General features: G+C 42.1%; 2 protein-coding genes across 6 annotated transcripts in view; both read left to right on the top strand.

The window, feature by feature from the left end:
- The window catches only part of ildr2a (immunoglobulin like domain containing receptor 2a), an 88,783-nt gene extending 64,029 nt beyond the window's left edge, over positions 1 to 24,754 (top strand). For 3 of the 5 annotated variants that reach the window (XM_078409033.1, XM_078409032.1, XM_078409031.1), the window contains 6 exons: positions 3,404 to 3,550; positions 5,533 to 5,697; positions 7,368 to 7,490; positions 10,080 to 10,275; positions 11,438 to 12,074; positions 17,105 to 24,754. In XM_078409033.1, coding sequence (XP_078265159.1) covers positions 3,404 to 3,550; positions 5,533 to 5,697; positions 7,368 to 7,490; positions 10,080 to 10,275; positions 11,438 to 12,074; positions 17,105 to 17,140 — 1,304 coding nt within the window. In that variant the 3' untranslated portion in view covers positions 17,141 to 24,754. The remainder of the gene's footprint in view (positions 1 to 3,403; positions 3,551 to 5,532; positions 5,698 to 7,367; positions 7,491 to 10,079; positions 10,276 to 11,437; positions 12,075 to 17,104) is intronic. The other 2 variants (XR_013547891.1, XM_078409034.1) reach the window with 2 other exon arrangements.
- Positions 19,934 to 25,731, top strand: part of ildr1a (immunoglobulin-like domain containing receptor 1a) — a 63,406-nt gene continuing 57,608 nt past the window's right edge. The window contains exon 1 of the mRNA XM_078409035.1: positions 19,934 to 20,000. The gene's annotated coding sequence lies outside the window, so the exon portion shown is untranslated. The remainder of the gene's footprint in view (positions 20,001 to 25,731) is intronic.

Here is a 25,731-nt window from a genome sequence, read left to right as displayed (position 1 = left end):
CTATTTATAATTAACAATCTACTCATTTACAAATTAATTTTAAATGGTCCTCATGAGTAATTAGTAGTTACAAGCCTAGTTGTTTCCACTGCTAACCTGGTCAGTATCCTGCTAAAGTCTTTGCTCAGATATCCTCTGCAAGACGTTAGGAATAGGGTTTAACACCAGAGGATTTTTGTCATAACATAGAGACGTGAAGCCTATTAAAATTAATCCCTTCTGCCTGCACATGGTCTAATTCCCTCCATTTTCATGTGTCTATCTAAAACCTCCTAAACCCCGCGATCGTATCTGCCTCCCCATCACGTTTGGTAGCACGTCAGGCACCCACCACTCTGTGTAAAAAAAAACCTGCCCGCACATCTTGTTTAAATGTGCCTTGAGATGCCTGTTATGTGTAATCTGGGTCTGAGTGATCACTGCTACTGATAAACCTTGAGGTCTGTGTCAAGGCTGAGGTTTTGAAGGCTGTGCTCGATGATATTTCTAATGCCTGCCTTCAAGAGGTGGCTCATGAATATGGGAAGTAATTCATATTTTGTCAGGTTTTGCTGTGAACCTTTATTACTACTGGAAGGCAACAGCAGCAGGTCGATGGAGGCCTTTTGTGGCAGAAATTGAATGTAAGACCTGTTAGCTTCCAAACTTCAGCAGAAGCATTAATGATGGCTTGGGCTTGGAATTAAGCCTCTAAACATGCACAAAACTCTAATGCCAACTGCCTATCGCATCTTGTTGACTGAGATCTGCGAGCCTTGGTTTTTAAGTGTAGTTCCTGTCGGTTCAACAGCTTCCCTTTAATTCATAAGATTAACTTCACTCTTACAGTAAATTTATCGGAGCTTAAATTCAACACTGGGGCCAGAAAGAATGAGAGAAGTTTTGGAGTACTGCCACATCCTTGCTTACACACCAGCCTTTGCTAAGAATACTTCTGTAGTGGAGACATTTATTAATATTGAGGCTTGAATGCCACCCTGGAGCGAGCATAGGATGGAAATGTGTTTCTGTGGGCAGCTGAATTTGAGGAGCAGGTTCCACAGCCTCTCTCTCCCAATTCATGAGTTGGCGGTGTTGCAGAGAAAGACACAGTGAGCCTTTCAACTACACTTTGAGATCTACAGAAATGCATTGTTGGGTTGCAGAATCCTCCAGTTTCAGTGTAATATAGAAGTAAAACAGAATCAATATTTTGTTTATTATTGTGTAAGAAGGAACTGCAGATGCTGGTTTAAACCGAAGGTAGACACAAAAAGCTGGAGTAACTCAGCGGGGCAGGCAGCATCTCTGGAGAGAAGGAATGGGTGACGTTTTGGGTCGAGACCCTTCTTCAGACTGGTTAGGGATAAGAGAAATGAGAGATATAGACGGTGATGTGGAGAGATAAAGAACAATGAATGAAAGATATGCAAAAAAGTAACGATGATGAAGGAAAAAGGTGAAAATGAGAAGCTCGTGCGACTTGGGTGGGGGAGGGATAGTGAGGAATGCCGGGGCTACCTGAAGTGAGAGAAATCAATATTCATACCACTGGGCTGTGAGCTGCTCAAGCGAAATATGAGATGCTGTTCCTCCAATTTACGTTTAGCCTCACTCTGACAATGGAGGAGGCCTAGGACAGAACGGCCTGTGTAGGAATGGGAAGGAGAATGAAAGTGTCCAGCAACTGGGAGATCAGGCAGTTTCAGGAGGGCTGAGCAAAGGTGTTCCACGAAATGATCGCTCAGTCTGCATTTGGTCTCACCGATGTATAAAAGACCACATCTTGAACAACGGGTACAGTGGATGAGGTTGGAGGAAGTGCAAGTGAACCTCTGCCTAACATGAAACGACTGTCGGGGTGGGGTCCCTGGACAGAGTCGAGGGAGGAGGTATAGTGACAGGTGTTGCATCTTCTGCGGTTGCAGGGGAAGGTACCAGGGGAGGGGGTGGGACGAGTGGGACGGGATGAGTTAACCAGGGAGTTGCGGAGGGAGTGGTATCTGCGGAAGGTGGAAAGGGTTGGAGATGGGAAAATGTGGATAGTGGTGGGATCCTGTTGGAGGTGGCGGAGATTCGGGGGATTTATTATTAATGTCTGTTTTGTCAATTATCATATAACTTTCTGATCATCAAATATTGAGTTCTCACAATCAAACAAAAATGACTGCCAATCGGCCCTCTACAATTAATCACCCACATTATAGCTCCCCTTAGCATTACTCTGACCTTAGTAATCCTGCACTAACCCTGGCTACCTCCAGGCCTTTACATATAAGCAAATGTTAATGTATGATATTGAGCCGAATGGAGTCCCCTTGCCTTCACTGTGTAAACCAGATCTGCTGAGTTTTGCCACAGCAGTTGACCTGTAATACGATAGGCCAGTGGCATCTGCTGTGATTGGTCTCAGTGGCAATGCCTTACAAAGAAAAACAGCTTGTAATCACTTCAATAATCCCCCAGAATTCTCCTTTCCTTCTGCGCATGTCAATGAATGCTGGGGGAGGGCATGGTCGAGCCCAATTAAAACAGTAGGGAAAAAAATCCAAGCATTATTTTTGTAGACACAGGGAATTGCAGATGCTGGTTAACAAAAACAGGCACAAAGTGCTGGAGTAACTCAGTGGGTCAGGCAGCAGCTCTGGAGGACATGGATAGGTGATCTTTTCGGAATGTTTTTTATAGCATTGTTTTTGTGTAGGTGTAGCAGGCCGATCTGAGACTTTACAAGCTCCCTCATACTGCTAGAATCCAAACAAAATTAATGCTAATATAGAAGTGGCTTGGAAATGTTCCTTATGGAACAATTTCCCAACCTTATCCCAGTATAAGTAACAGATTTCAGAAGAAATGGGTAGGAAAATAACTGCAGATGCTGGTACAAATCGAAGGTATCACAAAATGCTGGAGTAACTGAGCGGATCAGGCAGCATCTCTGGAGAGAAGGAATGGGTGACGTTTCGGGTCAAGACCCTTCTTCAGTCTGAAGAAGGGTCTCGACCCGCAGCTCAGTCAGATGCTGCCTGACCCGCTGTGTTACTCCAGCATTTTGTGATACCTCAGAAGAAATGGGAGCTTTCACCTTCTGGTATTTCTCTAGGCATATTCATTATAAATTTGTTTATAATGAAATTTATCAAAAGTGTATCGTTTATTGTAAGTACATTTGGCCTTGCAAATAGACTAAACCTATGGAAATATTTAAATATTTTAGTAAACACCTCTGAGAATTTAGAAAAAAGGAAATAAATCTGTATTTAACAACAAGAATACTGTAAATGTTTAAAGCAGATTTTACAGTTTAATAAAGTGGTGGAAAATTATTTAAAACATGTCAAACAATGTAGTTGTTATTTAGCCATAGCATGTCAATCTAATTTTACAAGCTGCATAATGCATGTGAAATATTTCGGTATTGCAGAATGGGCATTTGTTGGTTTAGTGCTGTCCGGATCCTTCCTGTTGCTCCTCCTCCTCGCTATATGTTGGTGTCAATGCTGCCCTCACACGTGCTGTTGTTACATCCGTTGCCCTTGTTGTCCGGAATCCTGCTGCTGCCCTCAAGCCTGTAAGTACATCTTTCCACCGTGCAACTTTTAGAAAGATTATTGCCTGTTACTTTATTTTCCCCTTGCATCCATCCGTATGCTGGCAGTTCAGGGATGTTTAACTTGGTTCGGGATGCAGTGCAAACAGGGGCATGTAGTTGCTCACGTTCTTCCACAGAAATGCCTGCCACGGGATGTGACTGTCTCAGTGATTCTCCATGCAAAAGTGTGCATAAAGTATGCACTGAGTGGGAATTGTGTTGATTGTAGCAATAAAACTGAATGTAGCCTAAAATGATTTCATCATACAAATGTCTTGTTTTGCTATGTTACAAGCTAAAATAAAAACGTATAGGAGCATATAGAACCATATAAAATAGAAGCCAAGTTGCATAAATCAGATTAAGTCAAGATGAGGGATCCTGACCTGAAACGTCATTTTCCATTTCCCTTCACAGATGCTGCCTGATCCACCGAGTTTCTCCTGCACTTTTTTTACATACATTTTTAAATTCCCAAATGCTTTATCGCTTAACTAAAAGTATACTTGATAAAGATTACTGAAATAAAAAGGTTAATAAAAAGGGTGCAAAATATATTTGAGAATATAACCTGGACTGGAGGGTTTGAGTTATAAGAAGCTGATAGGCTGAGTCTTTGTTCCCTGGAGAACAAGGAGCTGAGGTGTGACCTTAGTGTGGTTATAAAATCATGTGGGGCATGGATAAGGTAAAGTCTTTTACCCAGGGTAGAATGTAAAACACGAGGGCATACGTTTAAGTTCACCAGGGAAAGATTTAAAATAAATCTGAGAGGCATTATTTTTACATTGAGGGTGGTAGATACATGGAGCAAGCTGCCAGAGGTGATAGATGAGACAGTTACAGTAACAACATTTAGAAGACATGTTCACATGTACATGGAGAGGAAAGGTTTAGGGGGATATGGGCCAGGTGTGAGAAAATGGGATTAGCTTAGATGGAGCATCTTTGTCAGCGTGGATGAGTTGGGTTGAAGAGCCTGTATGACACCATAAGGAGATGCGGATGGCAGCACTGGGATATTAATCATGATATTTGGCTTGAATGATAGTGGTCGGGGAAGAATATTCAAATTGGGAGGAGAGGATTCTTAGACTCTGAGTCGGGGGAAATTGGTGGAAACAACACATCATGGGCAAATGCACTGGGAAGACAATGGCGGGTGAGGTATTGAATTTTCCATTCCAGTCTGGCTCCATACTAGGAAGATCACAATGTTCTTGGAGTGTCCAATGATGGCTGCTCCCAGGAGAATGTGGCCTAGGTTGCCACGCATGTTCCACAAGGAATATTACAAGGGAAACAATGCCACACTGAGTGACCCTGATATGGAAGTCATATAAATAACTTGTGGTGACTTATATCTGGAAACGAACAATTAATCTCTTGAATGGTAAAATATCCCAGAGATGGGTATTGCCACCCGTCACTCCAGAAAATAATTGACTTCAGTTGTTTGAAGCTGAGAAATAACAGGCCAATATGGAGGCCTACAGGGCTCTATCCCTTGGAGTCCAGGAGGATGTGAGGTGATCTTATCAAGGTGTACAAAATCATGAGAGGAATAGAGTGGTAAATGCACAGAGTCTCTTGCCCAGAGTAGGGGAATTGAGAACCAAAGGACATAGGTTTAAGGTGAGGGGGGGGGGGAGAGATTTAATAGGACCCTGAGGGGTAACATTTTTATACAAAGGACAGTGGTTGTATGGACAAGCTGCCTGAAGAGGTAGTTGAGGCAGGTGCTATCGCAATGTTTAAGAAACATTTAGACAGGTACACGGAGAGGATATTTTTAGAGGGATAAGGGCCAAATGCAGGCAGCTGGGACGTGTAGATGGGACGTGTAGGTTGGTGTGGGCAAATTGGGCTGAAGGGCCTATTTCCATGCTGTATGACTGCCTCTATGAATGTAGGCAGGATCACTTACCTGAGTTGTAATACTATGTTTGCCTGTTTCTCAGTATATGCAGCTGGAAAAGCAGTGAAAGCGAGGCACCCTCCCAACGTTGCAGCCTACCCGCCATACTACATCCCCAATGTTTCTAGGATACCAATCTCATCGAGTGTCATGGACACCAACTCTCTGCCTCCACCGGCACGTGTCAACACTGATATGGGGGAATCTGGTAAGAAGAATTTCTCATGAAACGAAGGTCAACTCAAAGACTTAGACATCATCATTACCGGCATATTTGTGTGAAAGAGTGCAAAGGCTGTAAACCTTTCCCACACGAAGCTCCGAATACAGGTGTATAATATTAAATGACTGCAACAATAGAGGTCAATGCAATTTGCTATTATTCTTATTTCTTCCGTGTGGCTGTTGCCTTGTTAGTCTAACTTGCCATCTGCTTCCTCAGGCTTCAGAGGAGTCATCTCCTCCTCTTCTACATCCCTCAATGATCCCATCCAGACTGGAAGGTACTAAGTAAAGGAGGGAGGGGAGGGCAGTGAGTTTGAGGTTGGCAGAGACCTGGAGCAACAGTGGTTTCAATGAGAATCCGCCGATTCCAACCAACAACTGGGAAAGAAACAAAGGAAAGGATCAGGGAAGAGCAGGAGAGCTCTAAATCCAACTAGGAGCCTTCTTTCTGTTCAGATTGCTACCAAACAACAATGTCAGTGGTTTACTCATTTAAAATTATCCCTGGGGGTATATTTGTATGCTTGCTTGAGATGATTCGACTGTCCTAGCTAATCGTGGACCCTCAGGAACAGACTGGATTCCATCCCAACATAATCTCACTGTTCATTGTAAAGAATTCATCAACTTTTAATCTAAAAGAAAACAAATCAAACAAATTGAACAACAAAAATAATAATTACAATACAAATGGTTGCATGCAATTTATGTAGCTGCCCCAGGCTTCGTTAGCCCACAGTCTGAATAACTTCAAGAGAGAGCTAGATAGAGCTCTTAAGGATAGCGGAGTCAGGGGGTATGGGGAGAAAGCAGGAACGGGGTACTGATTGAGAATGATCAGCCATGATCACATTGAATGGCGGTGCTGGCTCGAAGGGCCGAATGGCCTACTCCTGCACCTATTGTCTATTGTCTATTGTCAGTCTGAATTCATGCACTCCACCTGGTGCATTCCCAATAGGTATGACTAACAGAACGCTCACAGTCGAGAAACAAGAGGTTGCAGGTGATGGAATCTTGAGCAAAAAACAAATTGCAGAGGAACTCGAATTCATTGCCATGGAAAGGGGCCTTTCGGCCTGACTCGTTCATACCGACCAAGATGCCCCATTTAAGCCAGTCCCATTTTCCCGCATTTGTCCCATATTGTTCTAAACCTTTTCTATCCATGCACCTGTCCAAGTATCTTTTTGAATGCTATTTGCTATTAGTACTTGCCTCACTACCTCCTCCGACAGCTCGATCCATATATCCACCACCTGTGTGGAAAAAGCTACCCCTCAGGTTCGTATTAACATTTTCACCTTAAATCTATGTCCTACAGTTCTGGATTACCCTACTCTGGGTAAAAGACTGTGCATTCACTGTATCTATTCCTCTCAGGATTTTATACACCTCTCAGGCAGACAATATCTGTGGGGGGTAATAGACGTACAACATTTTGGGTTGGGACACTTCTTCAAGACTGGAAAAGGGGGAAGAAAGAGGTGATGAGAAGGGGTGGGGCAAGAGCTTGCAGGTGATGGGCGGATCCAGGTAAGGGGGGGTTGAATGGCAGATGAGTCTGGTGGGAAAGAGAATGGTGGAGATGGTCACAAAGCTATTATAAATGGATTTGAGGCTAGGATTGTAATTTTTCTATTTCCTCCTCAGTGCGCAGTGGATACAGGATTCAAGCCAACAAAGAGCGAGACTCAATGAAAGTCCTTTACTATGTAGAAAAGGAGCTGGCACAGTTTGACCCCTCTCGGAGAAAATATGAGCAATGTATGGCTTGTAGGTATTAAGATGTAACTGATGATCGGTGCTGATTTTTAAAATAATTTTGCTGCTTCAGCAAAATACCAATTTCACAAAACCTTTCAGCCATTTGTTTTACTTCAGTTTTCACTGTCATAATTAGTTAAGTTCATTTCTACATATGACTCATAAATAGATTGCCTCATGGTTTCCCTGAATTTGAACTTTAATTTCAAGTGCAGAAATCCAGGCAACCTTTATTTCAACCACGTTATTGCAAAAGTCAACTGACTGGTGTGAGATCCCCAAAACATGTGTGCAAATATGTGAATTGTTCATTAATGTCCCTGCGATTACACATAAGATAGAAATACTAAACTCAGCCATCTCTATGACTCAAACAAGCTGCAGATTACAACAGCGACATTCTAGCCGAAGAAGGGTCTCGACCCGAAACGTCATCCATTCCTTTTCTCCAGAAATGCTGCCTGTCTCGCTGAGTTACCCTAGCAATTTGTGTCTACTAGTTACTGGGGTCAACTTCAAAGCTTTCCGATGGAATGAAACTTGGCAGTACTATGGTTGGTGAGGTCAGGAAGACAGACAGCACAAAGGAGATAAGTTCAATGCAGGAAAGTAGGAGGTGAAACATTTTGATAGGAAAAATAAATACTTCATATTCATTGGTGTAATTTTAAATGGGGGCGGGGGGTTTTGTACGGTAACCTGGGATATTTGCACATAAATCTTGAAGATGGCAGGCTAATAAACCAATTAATATAGAAAAGGGGATCCATGCATTTACAAAAGCTGAGAATTATGCTCAACCTTTTACAAAACTCGTTTGGAATGCTGTGAAAAGTTAGTAGAACCCAACAGAAGAAATAGCCCTTTACAAACCTAATGGTTCAAGATTGTAATGCTTTGCTATATATTTTGGTGGAAATAGATTGAACAGTAGTTTTTAAAGGGGGAGTGGGAAATTAATTGAGGAAGGAAAATTTTCAGAGCTGTGGTGACGGAGGTAGGGAGTATATATTCACAAAATGCTGAAGTAACTCAGCAGGTCAGGCAGCATCTCAGGAGAGAAGGAATGGGCGACGTTTTGGGTCGAGACCCTTCTTCAGACTGATGTCAGGGGCTGGACAAAGGAAGGATATAGGTGGAGACAGGAAGATAGAGGGAGATATAAGAAAATAACTGCAGATGCTGGTACAAATCGATTTATTCACAAAATGCTGGAGTAACTCAGCAGGTCAGGCAGCATCTCGGGAGAGAAGGAATGGGTGACGTTTCGGGTCGAGACCCTTCTTCAGACTGATGTCGGGGGTGGGACAAAGGAAGGATATAGGTGGAGACAGGAAGATAGAGGGAGATCTGGGAAGGAGGAGGGGAACGGAGGGACAGAGGAGCTATCTGAAGTTGGAGAAGTCGACGTTCATACCACCGGGCCGCAAACTGCCCAGGCGAAATATGAGGTGCTGCTCCTCCAATTTCCGGCGGGCCTCACTATGGCACTGGAGGAGGCCCATGACAGAGAGGTCAGACTGGGAATGGGAGGGGGAGTTAAAGTGCTGGGCCACCGGGAGATCAGTTGCGTTAATGCGGACCGAGCGCAGGTGTTCAGCGAAGCGATCGCCGAGCCTGCGCTTGGTTTCGCCGATATAGATGAGTTGACATCTAGAGCAGCGGATGCAATAGATGAGGTTGGAGGAGGTGCAGGTGAACCTCTGTCTCACCTGGAAAGAATGTTAGAGGGAGATCTGGGAAGGGGGAGGGGAAGAGTATTTTCTGAAAAGCGGCAGATAGACTGTTGGAGCCGGTAGTCCGGGTTGGGTCAGAATTGGGAGGTCTGGAAACGGAGCTGGAAACCCTGAGGCAGAAGATGGAGGCGCAGGCAAGTCCCAAGAAAGCAGATGTGGCTGTGTATTTTCTGAAAAGCGGCAGTAGGATTACAGGAGTGGTCCTTGACAAACGACCATCGGATGATTAGCCTGGCTCTGTGCTGTGCTCATCAAACTAAGGGGGCTGTATCTGATCAGGAATACTTTAGTCCTTTCCACAGTCAGTACTGCTTTCAGAGAAACTTTGGTCTGGGATTAGTACCAGCTTTTGGAAAATGTATAAAAAGCTTGTCTTCAAATATCTGATTCCACATTCACCCATCTTGTTGTTGGAATCTCCACGTGCTCCACCTCAGACTATGGTGATGTCTTTCTTGTGCAGAGTAAATCCGTACACTTTCAGAAATATTTGAGATGATCATCAATTTGCACCAAGAATATTGTTTTCTTTAAGGTCCTCCAAAGCCTTCATAATGCCAAGATCCAGCCTGTAAACAATAATCTGGCACAAAGTAGCAGTTCCACAAAGAGCAAAATGATTTACTCATCTGATGCCAACACATGTTTTTACTCAAAGAACATTTCTGTGGGAAATCCCAGCTTTGACTCTTTTCAATTGAGTTCAGCATCTCCTTCCCCTTTCATATGCAAATCAGTGCCTGTGTTTTGCATTTTGAATAGTTTTCGAAGAATTCTGTTGTTTTCTTTTGTAACATTAACCCATCATGAAAACATTAGAAAAAGATATAAATTAATGATCTAAACTACTTGTATTATACAGCGAGCAACATGTCAGAGTTAAGTTCACTGCACGATCAGAACGCCGACTTCTGCCAGAACTTCTGCCAGGCTCGAAAACAAATGCAACCTCCAGTTACTGACCAGGATATTGACTTGGAATTCAGGGCTCAGCTGCTGAGAGAATCAGGTCATTTCAAGAGCAAAGCAAAGAGAGACGATGAATGCTGCAATAGCAGGTACAACCTAAGCAACGTTCAATCTGAAAAACAACGTATACTATTAAAGTTGATCTTCGTAATAACCTTTGCAGCTATTTTGTTTTTGGACATTATTTTTGTCAGCTTTTTCATACATTTCTAACTCTAAAAATGAAAATTGACATTCGTGTCTGAATTGTGACTGATGGAAAAGCATTGCTGTAAAACAAGATGCACAACTAGAACGTAGAATAGTACAGCTCAGGAACAGGTACTTCAGTCGATAAAGTCTGTGCCGACCATGATGCCAAATTAAACTAATTTCCTCTGCTTGCACATGATCCTTATCCCTTCGTTCCCTGCATATTCACTTGTGCCTCTTAAATGCCACACCATATTTGTTTCCACCACTATAATGAACCCAACTCTCTTCCAAAAGCAAGTAATTCCCGATCCCCAAGAATCTTCTGCAATAGCTTCCCTACCATTGATGTGAGGCTCAATTGTCCCTATTTCTCATCTTAAGCAAAGGAACAATATTGATTTCTCTCTAAACCTCCAGGGCCTGTATGTGGCTGAAGAGGATACAAATATCTTGTCAAGGCCCCAGCAATCTCTCGTGCCTTTCATAAACCTGGGATAAATCCATCAGGCCCGGGGGATTTATCCACCTTAATATTCCCAAGAGTCCAAAAACCACCTTCAGCATATTAGTATACTCCATTCTGGTTTACTATCCGCCATGTCATTCCCTTGGTGAACACCAATCCAAAGTACTCGTTTAATGCCTTACCTACATTCTCTGACCCCAAGCATAAATGTCTTCAGTGGTACCAATGCAGTTCTGGTCAGAAGTGTAATGGTTCTTGCATGCACTTCTAAATACAGATGAAGCTTCTCTTTAACATTTCAAGTTGTTCCAGTTCCAAGAACAACCAGTATTTAATTTATATTCAGTGATTTTAGAATTTGAGTAGATTAATAACTTCCACACTCCTAACCCAACGTTAAAATGAAATGAGAACCACCAGAGATGGTGTATATGCCTTAAAAAAGCCTTATCTTTAACAGTTTTTACTATGTACATAATTCACAGAATTAAATGAACTTTGATGGTGGATGGTGGCACTATAAATTTAAATGTAGTTCATTCTAAAGTTGTGTAAAAAGCTGTTAAGAATATTTATTGTTTATTAACTAGGTCGCGGTCTCGATCTTGTGAAAGACAACGAATTGAACTGCATGAGAACGAACAAGCAAAGTCACACGATGAACTGGAAGAATTTGCGGAGTCCTATAATTACAGGGGGAGAAGAGGCAACTCCCTGGAGCCAGAACGACGAGACAGGAAAGAGGCTGACAGAGGGCAGTATTACAGGGCACTCAGAGATCGATACCACAATCAAGGGAGTTCCTTGGATGATTATTACAACAAAAGGATTCAGAGCAGGAATGAACTCTATGAAGCTGACCAAGGACATATTTATAACAGTCAAAGGAAGAGAGATAATCAGGAAGAATATCCATTAAGGTGTACAAATGATGGTGGCAGAACCTATGATGATGCTTTCATGAACAGTATCCTGGAGAAAAAGGCCAAAGGCAGATATAATGAAAGCTACAGCAGTGAAACTCCTTCCAAAGCTAGTATTAAGCGCGCAAATGACCATTACAATGGGAAATCTTCGAGTTACAGGACAGAAGAAGAAGAGACACTGCCTCCATATACTGAGATGCATTTACAGAAGATTAGGGCAGAAGAAGTGCCAACAAGGGTCTACTCTCATAAAATGGAGAACGTTCATGAGCCGAAAGAGCAAACAAGACAGAAGAAAACTGTAAGTTCTTTGATTTCTTTCAATAAAAAGTAAAATAAAATCTATATCTTTTTGGAACTTGCACAGCTTCTTTGCAATATATTTAATTAAAATTTGACTTTATGAGTATTATTTTATGTTAATAAATTTTATGCTGATAGAGTTTGTCAGTTCTAGAAAACACTATTTTCCAATTTTGCTGAGGTCTGCCAAATATCTAAATTCTGGTATCTCAGTGTAGCTGCTGCAGAATTTGTACCTTTTACCTTGGTCCATTCTCTGGCAAGATACAAAATTATCTACTTGTCCATTTAATTTTAGGATTTGATGGCACAGGTACAAGGGTGAAGCTGGTTTGAAATTATCTTTGCAAGGGAATCATTCCAGGGTGAATTGTGAATAGGGCCCTGGTGACCACATCTGGAGTATTGTGTGCAGTTTTGGTCTCCTAATTTGAGGAAGGACGTCCTTGCTATTGAGGCAGTGCAGTGTAGGTTCACGATGTTAATCCCGGGGATGGTGGGACTGTCATATGAGGAAAGATTGGAAAGACTGGCCTTGTATTCACTGGAGTTTGGAAGGATGAGAGGGGACTTTATAGAGACGTATAAAATTATAAAAGGACTGGATAAGCTAGATGCAGGAAAAATGTTCCCAATGTTGGGGGAGTCCAGAACCAGGGGCCACTGTCTAAGAATAAAGGGGAGGCCATTTAAAACTGAGGTGAGAAGAACCTTTTTCACCCAGAGAGTTGTGAATTTGTGGAATTCTCTGCCACAGAAGGCAGTGGAGGCCAATTCACTGGATGAATTGAAAAGGGAGTTAGATGGAGCTCTAAGGGCTAGTGGAATCAAGGGATATGGGGAGAAGGCACGCACAGGTTACTAATTGTGGATGATCAGCCATGATCACAAAGAATGGCGGTGCTGGCTCGAAGGGCCTAATGGCCTCATCTTGCACCTATTTTCTATGTTTCTATGTTTCTATCACCCATTCCTTCTCTCCAGAGATGCTGCCTGTCCTGCTGAGTTTCTCCATCTTTTTGTGTCTATCTTTGGTTTAAACCAGCATCTGCAGTTCCTTCCTACACAACAGATCCAGCCACCTAGGTTCAGCATTTGGTGGTAGACAACCATGCCTGATGCAATGCATCATGGCAAAGAAAAGACCATGCTAACAACAGAGGAGCCAGCATTAATAACTAATAGTAACTCAGCAGGACAGGCAGCATCTCGAGATAGAAGGAATTGGTGATGTTTCGGGTCAAGACGCTTCTTCAGACTGTCAGGGGAGAGGGAGACACTGAGAGAAGAAAGTGTAAGGTGTGAAAATGAGAGAAAGGGGATGTAGATTAAGGCCAATGTAGAGTAGATCATTGTTAGCTAGGAGAAGGTACCAACAAAGCAAACGGAGATAAAATGTAAATGAGGACAGTCATGATTCCATGAGAACCAGGCCATAACCTCACAAACCATATCTGATTTTATCACTTCCGGCTGTCTGCCGTCCAAAAGCCTTCAACCTCATCGTTCCCCAGACCCGCACAGCTGTTTTATCTTCTGCCCAAAATCCATAAACAGACCTGCCTTGGCAGACCCATTGTTTCTGCTTGCTTCTGTCCCACTGAATTAACTTCCACATACTTTATCTCCATCCTATCCCTCCTGATCCAATCCCTCCATACCTATGTCCAAGGCACCTCACACACTCTTCATTTCTTCAATGACTTCCGTTTTCCAGGCCCCCACTCCATGATCTTTATTATGGATGTTCAGTCACTCTACACCTCCATCCCCCTACGAGGAAGGGTTTCAAGCCCTCCGTTTCTTCCTCGACCACAAAACCAGCCAATTTCCCTCTACCAACATTTCCCCCTGCCTAGTGGTCCTTACTCTTCCTGCACCCATGCAGAACTCACTGACTTCATTAACTTTACTGCTAATTTCCATCCTGCACTCAAATATACTTGGACCATCTCCGACATCTCCCTACCGTTTCTTGATCTCGCCGTCTCCATCACAGGAGATAGACTATCGACTGACATTTATTATGAACCCACTGACTCCCACACCTCTTCCCACCCTGCTTCCTGTAGAGACTCTATCCCCTACTCCCAATTCCTCCGTCTACGCTGCATCTGCGCCCAAGATGAGGTGTTCCATACCAGGACATCTGAGATATCCTCATTCTTTAGGGAATGGGGGTTTCCATGAGGCCCTCATTAATATCTCCTCGATATCCTGCAGCTCCGCTCTTGCTCCCCCTCCCCCCAGTCACAACAGGGACAGTCTCCCTAGTCCTCACCTTTCACTCCATCAGCCATCGCATACAGTACAGTACAGTACAGTACAGTACAGTACAGTACAGCATACAGTACAGTACAGTACAGCATACAGTACAGTACAGTACAGCATACAGTACAGTACAGTACAGTACAGTACAGTACAGTACAGCATACAGTACAGTACAGTACAGCATACAGTACAGTACAGTACAGTACAGCATACAGTACAGTACAGTACAGCATACAGTACAGTACAGTACAGTACAGTACAGTACAGTACAGCATACAGTACAGTACAGTACAGCATACAGTACAGTACAGTACAGTACAGTACAGCATACAGTACAGCATACAGTACAGTACAGCATACAGCATTTTCGCCACCTCCAACAGTATCCCACCATTAGTCACATTTTCCCATCTCCGCCCTCTGAGACTGTTTCCTCCGCAACTCCCTGGTTAACTCCTCCCTTCTCACCCAAACCACCCCCTCCCCAGGTACTTTCCCCTGCAACCGCAGAAGATGCAACACCTGTCCTTATACATCGCCCCCTCGACTCCATCCAAGAACCCCAACAGTCTTTTCAGGTGAGGCAGAGGTTCATTTGCACCTCCTCCAACCTCATCTACTCTATACGCTATTCCAGGTGTGGACTATATATCGATGAGACCAAGCGCAGGCTCGGCGATCGTTTTGCTGAACACCTCCGCTCAGTCTGCCTATACCTACCTGATCTCCCAATTGATTAACACTTTAACTCCCCCTCCCATTCTGACCTTTCCGTCCTGGGCCTCTTCCATTGTCAAAGTGAGGCCCAGCACAAATTGGACGAACACCACCCCATATTTTGCTTGGGCAGCTTACACCCCAGTGGTATATTGACTTCTCTAACTTCAAGTAATCCTTGCCTTCTCTATCTCCATCCTTCTCTCCTTCCCAGCTCTCTGACTAGTCTGATTGTCCTCATTTACATTTACTTCTAGTAACAATGATCTATTCTACATTTGCCTTGATCTGTATTCCCTTTGTCTCATTTTCACACTTTGCGCTTCCTTATCTCTCAATCTCCCTCTCCCTTGACTCAGTCTGAAGATGGGACTCGACCCAAAACATCACCCTTTCCTTCTCTCCAGAGATGCTGCCTGTCCCGCTGAGTTACTCCCGTATTTTGTGTCTCTCTTCGGTTTAAACCGAAGTTGTAGGAAGCATCTGCAGTTCCTTCCTACAATAAATATCCAATATCTCATTTATCCTAATGGATGGTTGATGGTGTGAGTGGACTCAGTGGGTTAAGGACTTGTTTCTAATACAGATAACCCCCATGTTACAGTGGAGTCTGTGGTTTTCTGTAACTTGAACCCTCATTTCCCATTGAATTCCATGTTATAAGTGAAGATACATTCCTCCTGTTTTAAGCCATTTTATTCGCAATGACAAAATGATCCATTGACATTATTTATCAGCCTAGACTAACATGACTCTGGGGATGGATAAGGCTCACAAAACAAATTTTGTCAATTTTAATTTTCAGTCACTCAATAATGAGGAGCACTAAAATTTGTGGATTAGGAAAGAGTTGTGGTGGACACAAAAGGCTGGGGTGACTTAGCGGGTCAGAGAAAAGGAATATGTGACTTCAGTTTGAGATCTTTCCTCAGAAGAAGGGTCTCGACCTGAAATGTTACTTATTCCTTTTCTACAGAGATGCTCTCTGACCTGCTGAGTTATTCCACCTTTTTGTGTCTATCTTCGGTATAAACCAGCTTCTGCAGTTCTTTCCTACACAAAGGTTTAGGAAGGGAGGGAATGTGATGGAAAAGGAAACGTTTCGAGGATCAGAGATTGTGGGAGAAAGGTGATGTGGAAGTTCAGGAGGGTAGTGAGTTAAAGTGTGGTGACTCAAGGCTAGGGGTGCCAACCATAGCACTCCCAAATACGGGACAAGGTGACATCACCGCCCTGCACCCCACGTGACCTCACCCAGCCAGCGGCCACATGCTTCCACTCCACCAATGGTGGCCGCCCGGGCTGGGAGGTGGATTGCTACGCAACCTCCGTTAGGCGGTGCCCGGGTCTCTGGGCTTATACTGTCCAAACCTATACTGGAAGGTAGGCACAGATTTTAACCAGCATCTGCAGTTTCTTTCCTACTACACTGTCTGGACCTACAGCGTCTGGGCCTAATACGGGACAAGGGCGGTCCCGTAAGGGACAATCCAATTTAGCCCAAAATACGGGATGTCCCAGCAAATACGGGACAGTTGGCAACCCTACTCAAGGCTGAGGGGTTACTTTAACATGGCAACTGCGACTTCCCACAATCAGTGCATCTTAACCTTGCAGATTAAGAGTGTGGTACTCCGATATGTCTTGATATGGACTGAGGAGGGCATGGCAAAGGAGGGGCTAGGCTGTGACTGCCAACAGCAACTCGGTGTTATCATATCCAAAACACATTGCCCCCATAGTATTGAGTGACTCAAAATAAAAATTGCCATTTGTTAGTTTTCTTGCATTTTGTATTTACTTAGTTATCACCCCCGCCCGTAAATTACCGTGAAAGGCAATTTTATTGTTTATCAGAAATATTTAGGCAGTGATTGTGAATTCCGTAAGCGCAAATTTCCATTACCCAATCGGCCATAACGTGGGGGTTACCTGTATCTCTCTAAAACTTTGTGACTGATATTTTTAAGGAACATATTGTTAAATATTGATTTTGTAAATAAAAACTTTGTAATTGATGATTGTGTTTTTGTCTTACAGAATCATTTCCCAGCCAGAGATGCTCTTGTGGTGTAAAAGTAAAAAGGATGATGGGAAGATTCTGCCTCTAAGTTTATACTGTTTGACAAATGGGAAATGCCATGGACTTCAGAATGCTGGTGACATGTTTTGTGTTCAACATGGGCCTCATCAACGCTTGCTTAAACATGTTGCACAATCCTGGGGGCTGTCTGCCCCAGTTCCGCATGTCCAGTAGTACGAGTCTCTGGCAGATTTGTCAGATTGGTTTACATGTACAGTACACTACATTAATATGGTGGCTTTAGAACCTGACATCCTTTGTGCCAGGTTCTATGGTATTACTCTGGAATTTAGGAATAATCTTTTTGTATCTAGTGACTGATTCAGTTCAGCTGATTGTGGCCATTAGGATACAATTTACCATGTATCAAACACAAGCCTGAGAATATAAGAATTATTAGACACAACTAAAGACCATGCTGGCTTTCTGAAGGTACAAGCCAATTTGTCACTTCTATATTTGCTTTTCTTTCATAGTTCTAATATTTACTGTTTTATTAAAACCGTTATAGATTCCACTCCCACAACACGTTTTGGTGCGGAATTCCAATCCAAACAATATACTATCCAAGAGAAAAGAAATTCCGGCTGTTATATCAATTAATTTGGTGATTAAAATTAAATTTTTGTTCTATTCTTTCATGGGTCAGTCACTCCATTTCACTTTAAACAATTAAACAATTATTTTAGATCTCTTAACATTCTTTCAATGAAAATTGTTGCAGTGTTTATACGTTTCCCCTGATACCTGCTAGTTACTCTATAAATTTCAAGTTTCTGTTCATTCACATTTTCTGATGGTAAGACAGTTTTTCTTGTTCAGCAACACCCTCTTTATTTACAACTCAGATAAGAAATATTCCTTGTTGGACATTTCATTTCAAACCTCTCTTTCATTCCTAAGATAATGCTTAAGGAATTATTGTACAAAGGTTTGTTTAACTAGGGGAAATGAAGGATTAGTCAGTGAACAAATGAAGAATGCCATTGTTAAAAGCAATGTACATCTCTGGCTACTGATATTTATCTTGTTCAACATTGCTCAATTTGAGTCTGAAGAAGGATCTCGATCCGAAACATCACCCATTCATTCCTTCTCTCCAGAGATGCTGCCTGTCCCGCTGAGTTACTCCATCTTTTTATGTCTATCTTCAGTTAAACCAGCATCTGCAGTTCCTTCCTACACATTGAGTCAATTACAAAACTTTTAACAAGAGCCATGCCAAAACCAAATGCTAATCCAATATGCAGCTTCTTAAGGTTTTAATATTTTCCATTTAGTCGTTCTTTTTCAAAAAAAATCACTACACATAACTGACTAATTAATGTGACAGCTATTTATGATTTGTAATTTTTCAGATGCACCGTATCTGTTTTTGAAGTGATGGCACAAGGGCCTGAAAAGCACAGCTGGATAAATGCGTGCTCATCCAGAGAAGTTTTTAGAAAATGCTGGCTCAGCGGGTCAGCCAGTATTTGTGCAAGCAGAAACTAAATTAACAACCCATATTTACAATCAGTGACAAAGGGTCTGTGCTCTCTTGGAAAATAAAATACCCCCACAAAATCAGTGGGCTCTTGAGCATAGATGTCTTTTCTTTCAACATGACTTTGAATTGAGTGTGATCTTTAAGAGGATTGCAGAGATAATCCACCACGTCAGAAACATATTTGACAGGGAAATACTTTTAAAAGTATTGCCATAGTTCAATTTACAACATACACAATATACTGTGACTCAATAGCCTCTTTTGTTTACTCCAGCCTTGCCTGTTGTTGTTAGTTAGCTGCTTCCTTGTAAAGAGCCTTTTCACGGATACAGGGGTGGAGAAAAAACCTGTGAGTCACATTTCACTTTGAGATGCCCTTCATACACGGCAGGCCAAGATTATGTTTTGCTACAATTTTAGGAACTATCAGTTGGATGTGTTACTGCTGTTATAGTTGGGTGAATTGTCATGCTATTAGAGTACTAACTATGCTTTTCATGCACACTTACACTGCATTCCTTCAAGAAGTAGGTTTTTGTTATTTGTCCCATCAAATAATAGAGTTGTCACAGATTTCCAATTTCAGGAAATGGTTGCATTGTTCTAAAAGCATTGCAAAATCCACATCCCCATAACTACTTCACCCAATAAGCCAGGATGGATATTTTAACAAGTGTGCATAAAGAGATAAGAGTCTGTAGAAGGGTCCCGACCCGAAACATCGCCGATCCCTGTCCTCCAGAGATGCTGCCTGACCCGCTAAGTTATTCCAGCACTTTGTTTTACTAGATATGAGGAATGCTGGCCTAAGCACTACGCTGGAACATTTTGTTTTTCAACTAACTATATATGTCCATTTGGTATTATTACATTCATATTCAGTGTAGATTTTGTTTTAATCAAAAAAAATTACTCCCATTCAGTAGAGTAAGTGAAATATCCAGATTATAACATGTGATCAATTTGCATCCAAGTAAATATTTTGCAGTTTCTGTGGATGCTCCAAAAGGATTGATATGCCATGACTGCGAAATTCTCTTAAAACATTGTAGTTATTCATGGTGATAAATTATCACTTATTAAAAATATTAATTGATACCCCAGTATGTCCTTAACAATGATTTCTGATCTTTCCTGATCCTTCTTAACCTCCAACACATTTGATATAGCAGACGAAATAGCAGACAGGGCGGCACGGTGGTGCAGCGGTAGAATTGCTGCCTCACAGCGAATGCAATGCCGGAGACCCGGGGTCGATCCCAACTACGGGAGCTGTCTGTACGGAGTTTGTACGTTCTCCCCGTGACCTGCGTGGGTATTTCACCGAGATCTTCGGTTTCCTTCCACACTCCAAAGATGTACAGGTATGTAGGTTAATTGGTTTGGTAAATGTAAAAATTGTCCCTAGTGGGTGTAGGGTTGTGTTAATGTGCGGGGATCACTGTTCGGCGCGGACCCAGTAGGCCGAAAGGACCTGTTTCTGCACTGTATCTCTAAAGATGGCTTTCTCTTAACCTACCTACTGCTGTATCCATCTGCCTCTCTATGACTTGCAACCGGATATCGATTGTTTCCTGCAGCTGTTCCTCCACGCATGCTTACTTACTCAAGCACATAGATTCAACTACATTCTCCCATCCACATCACTTTTCTATTCCAATATTGGTGGTGGTATCACTTTTACCATGTGTGCTAGTGGTAACCCCAGTGGTAACAAACTCAGTTTCTTCGAAATAGTTGCTATCAAAATGCATGGATCAATTTATATCTCAGCCGGATATCAGCAAAGCCGTGCTCTTCATAGACTGAGTCGTACATCACAGAAACAGGCCTTTTGGCCCAATTTGTCCATACTGGCCAAGATGCACCATCCATGCTTGCCTCATTTGCCCACGTTTGGCCCTTATCCCTCTAAAGCTTTCCTGCCCTTGTACCTGTCCAAATGTCTTTTAAATGTTGTTATTGCACCTGTCTCAACTAGTACTTCTGACAGCTCGTTCCATTTACCCACCACCCTCCCCAATGCATACTTGTGTCTCTGGCCTCGACCCTATTAGCCCCATTCAGTATTATCTTAACCCAAATCAATTTAGCAACTTCAATACTGATCTCACCTCCCTTACACCAACTGCCAACTCCATCCATCACACCTACCTCTCTATCACTTTCACTCATAAAACTACTTTCTTCTAACTCCTCCACAAGTTTATTTTCTTTTTTCTACAACTCTTGCGGGGTAGTATAAAAGCTTGCAGAAGTATAAAATCATTAGGCCAACTGATTCTTTTACAATCATTCACAGTATCTGTGACCTGCAGAAAAGTGATTCCAAATCTTAAATCATTTTGGATTTCCCATTGTCTCTGTAACATTGCTTGTCAATTCTTACTCCTGGGTTTATTAGAGACTCTGACCTTTCCTGCTGAGTCCAATGACACCTTATTCAGTTAAGATACACACATTTTCAATGTAATTAGTTCCCTCCTATTTATTGACTGACAAGCTAAGTGTGATCCTTTGTCCATGTTATCTTTCATTCATAGTGTGTTTTCTTAGCTCGATTAAAGAAGTAATCAAGAAGCAGCGTATTGGTAAAAAAGAGTATCTGTGTTAGGACACCTTTTCAAATCAGTCCCCTAAAATATTGTTCTAAAACCAAACTGCACTAATGTTTTGCTACAAATCACATTCCATTAAATCTCACTTCCACAACCTTCCTAATATTCCTTTGCTTTATAAAATAAAACTATGATCTCAAATACTGTTAATTGACTAGTTAATTATTTGACTTAATTTCATCACTGATGTGCCAGAGGTTTGCCTGATTTCCCTTGACCTCCAAGGTTATCCTGCAGTCTGGAAGCCATGATTGGCTGCTTAATTGCCTAGCGATGTGTAGGCGTGTCACTAAACATCCCTCAATTCCTTGTCTTGCTTCTTGTCTTGCCCCTCCCCCATTCAGACAACTGCTCAAAAGTATTCCGTTTTCGCCATGCCGTGAGATTGGTGCTCACATGGAAGCTCATTGAAACATTAAGTTATGCATGCTCTATACAACTTGAGCATAAACAGTCTCGACCCAAAACGTGACCATCCTTTTGCTTCCAGATGCTGTCTGACCTACTGTTCCTCCAGCAGATTGCTTGTTGCTCCAGATTCCAGCATATGCAGTCTCTTGTGTCTCCAGGTTTTTTTAATCAACTAAAACACCAATAAAAGAAGCTGTTGTATTTAAATGCGCGAAGTATAAAAAATAAAGTGGATGAGCTTGAGGCTCAGTTAGACATTGGCAAGTATGATGTTGTGGGAATCACAGAGACATGGCTACAAGAGGACCAGGGCTGGGAACTGAATATTCAGGGGTACACAACGTATAGAAAAGACAGACAGGTGGGCAGAGGGGGGTGGGGTCGCTCTGTTGGTAAGGAATTATATTCACTCCCTTGCAAGGGGTGACATAGAATCAGGAGATGTAGAATCAGTATGGATAGAAATGAGGAATTGTAAGGGTAAGAAGACCCTAATGGGAGTTATCTACAGACCCCCAAACAGTAGCCTCGACGTAGCGTGCCAGTTGAATCAAGAGCTAAAATTGGCATGTCGCAAAGGTAATGCTACGGTGGTATGGGAGATTTCAACATGCAGGTAGACTGGGGAAATCGGGTTGGTAATGGACCCCAGGAAAGAGAGTTTGTGGAGTGCCTCCGAGATGGATTCTTAGAACAGCTTGTACTGGAGCCTACCAGGGAGACGGCAATTCCGGATTTAGTGTTGTGTAATGAACCTGATCTGATAAGGGGACTCGAGGTAAAAGAGCCATTAGGACGCAGTGATCACAATATGATAAGTTTTACTCTACAAATTGAGAGGGAGAAGGGAAAATCGGAAGTGTCAGTATTACAGTATAGCAAAGGGGTTTACAGAGGCATGAGACATGAGCTGGCCAAAATTGACTGGAAGGAGGCCCTAGCAGGGAAGACGGAATAATGCAGAAGGTGCAGGATCAATTTATCCCAAAGAGGAGGAAAGATTCTAAGGGGAGTAAGAGGCACCCGTGGCTGACAAGGGAAGTCAAGGACATCATAAAAATAAAAGAGAAGTAGTATAACATAGCAAAGAAGAGTGGGAAACCAGAGGATTGGGACTCTTTTAAAGAGCAACAGAAGATAACGAAGAAGGCAATACGGGGAGAAAAGATGAGGTATGAGGGTAAACTAGCCAATAATATAAAGGAGGATAATAAAAGCTTTTTTAGGTATGTGAAGAGGAAAAAAATAGTCAAGGCAAATGTGGGTTATTAAGGGGTTGGACACGTTAGAGGCAGGAAACATGTTCCCAATGTTGGGGGAGTCTAGAACCAGGGGCCACAGTTTAAGAATAAGGGGTAGGCCATTTAGAACGGAGATGAGGAAAACTTTTTCAGTCAGAGAGTTGTAAATCTGTGGAATTCTCTGCCTCAGAAGGCAGTGGAGGCCAATTCTCTGAATGCATTCAAGAGAGAGCTAGATAGAGCTCTTAAGGATAGCAGAGTCAAAAAGTATGGGGAGAAGGCAGGAACGGGGTACTGATTGAGAATGAACAGCCATGATCACATTGAATGGTGATGCTGGCTCGAAGGGCCGAACGGCTTACACCTATTGTCTATTGTCTATTGTCTATTAACCTAGGCGCAAATAATACTTTTCACATCCCAATATTATTTTTAACTGATCAAAAACTCTCAGATTTCATTCTAAGCATTATTAATGCACTCTCTTTTGCTACAATTGATTTATTTTTCTCTTTCTGTTGGTCTAATGTGCACCTTCAATCTGGTTGGCAAACCAGGTGAAGAGCAAAATGCAAAGAACAGAACATGGGCCACCATTGATATTCTAAATTATATTCTAAATGGCATCTTGCACTCTATGACAGCTTTTCTTCTGTGCTATTCATTGATATAAAACTTTAATCAAAGTAGACAGTTGGAGGCATGACAACCACACTGTAATAAAAAAAGGGGCTAAACGTAGACAATCTTAGAGAAGCAAAAAAAATGGAACACATTGCAATATGGACTATGAAACATGTCTTGTCCATGTTCATACTTGCCAATCATTTTCTCAAGACTAAATGTAATGCAAACGAAAAATAACTGACAGGCATCCAAGCAGTCAATTCCACATGACTCCAATGCCTTGTGCACCAAAATCGATGCGCACCCTTGCCAAAAGCCATGTAATCTGGGAGTGAACGTATATTAACCTATATATAAAGACTAACACATTCAATGATGGATCTATTAGAGCATCAGTCTGATATGAATTCGTCTTCTGTTATAAGTGATGTTATTTTTAAATGGATGTGATTTCCTGTGGTTGTTATCTGAAAGTACAGTTATGACCAGTGATTTTATCCATCTCTCAATATTAGTGAATATGTAGTTCTATCAGGTACTGAATATGTAGTCAAATATTAAATATTTTGCAATCTGCTGTATTTCATTTTAATCATTTTCTGAAAACTAGTGATAAAGAGTGTAATTGCTAGAACATGTTGTATTGATAGTCATTCTGAACCTTTGACTGGTATACTGATAAGAAAATAAGATTTCTATTTTACATAAGTACTTCTCTATGAATACCTCTTGTTATTGTACCTTATGATGTTGGTAACTAAAGTCTTGCCATAATCACATTGTTGTCATTTTTAAGAAAAACAATGAATGAATGAATTGTGTAATATATTTGCTTGGATTGACTGAACAAGTAACTTAGGATATTATGGATTTTCTGTATTTCTACATTAGGAAGGACATCAGTTCTGCCTACATATTCTGTAATGAATAATGTATCAAATGGCCAAAGACAACACCACGGGCCTTATTTAATATTTTAGTTTGTGCCAGCAGGGTCCAAATTGCTTTTAACACTGCTTGTAGCAAAATACCGAGTATTCTGAATGGATATTAAAATGATGTATTCCTCCACAAAATGTATTTAAAGTCATAAGCCATACTTTATCAAATCAACAACCAATCATAATGGTTTTGATGTTTACCAGCACCAATTACTCCAGTGTATGATGCTGGATGTTACATTTCACATTAGTTATTAAAGGAAAATCTATTTCAGTTCAATTTATTGTCACGTGTACTAAGGTACAATGAAAAGCTGTTTTTTGTTGCGTGCTATCCAGTCAGTAGAAAGACTATACATGATTACAATCAAGCCGTCCACAGTGTATAGATGCAGGATAAAGGACATAATGTTTAGTGAGAGAAGAAATGCAGCTGTTGGAGTAGAAGTTTAAACGAATGGAGCGTAATGTTCAATTGATTGCCGATCCGCTCCTGGGTCCAGCCAGCACACAGAGTCGCCTGGCTTCAGAGCCATCTGAGAAAACACATTAAGAAATAATACCACACTGATTCCGTTTTTTTCTAGTTTCATAACCTGGTGACTGAGTCACACCAGAGAACAGCCCACTGTAGCAGCTGTTATTTGAGCACAGGAAAAAAAAAGAAACAATTTTAAACACATTTTTAGTGTAAGACTAGACCAAGTGGACCGTTGGGCCCAAACCTCTCCTGCATTGGTGCAGCACCCTCTCCCCCTCCCCTCCCCTCTCCCTCCCTCCTCCCTCCACCCTCCTCTTCCCTCCCTCCTCCCCCCTCTTCCCCTACCCCCTTCCCTCCACTCCTTCCCCCTCTCCTCCCCCCTCTCTCCTCTCCCACCCCCCTTCTTCCCCCCATTCCATCCCCTTCAAACCCCACCCTCCCTTCCCCCTCCCTCCCCAGGATAGATTTAAACTTAAAATGTGAATAACGTAAAAAATATAACACCGATTTCAATGACACTTTCATTAGCACCAAAGGGATGACGGTGAGTAAGGTGGGTCTAAATTTGTTGTGTTATTGTGTACTGTTTGGCTGTAGTTCAGGAACAAACAAACAAACAAACGTGAGTTTTAGTATATAGATGATAAACAAATAGTTGCTTATGAAAACAGGAATGGAGCACACACTAAAACCCCACTCCCTCCAACACCAGCTTCCCCTTACCTCGTAGAGCACTACAGTGTGATTGTATATTGGTGGATGCGTTAAAAAGATGC

Source organism: Rhinoraja longicauda, chromosome 12 (assembly GCF_053455715.1).
Source record: "Rhinoraja longicauda isolate Sanriku21f chromosome 12, sRhiLon1.1, whole genome shotgun sequence".
NCBI lineage: Eukaryota > Metazoa > Chordata > Chondrichthyes > Rajiformes > Arhynchobatidae > Rhinoraja > Rhinoraja longicauda.
Note: the sequence above shows the minus strand (reverse complement) of the source record. Positions and strands in the feature narration are given on the sequence as shown.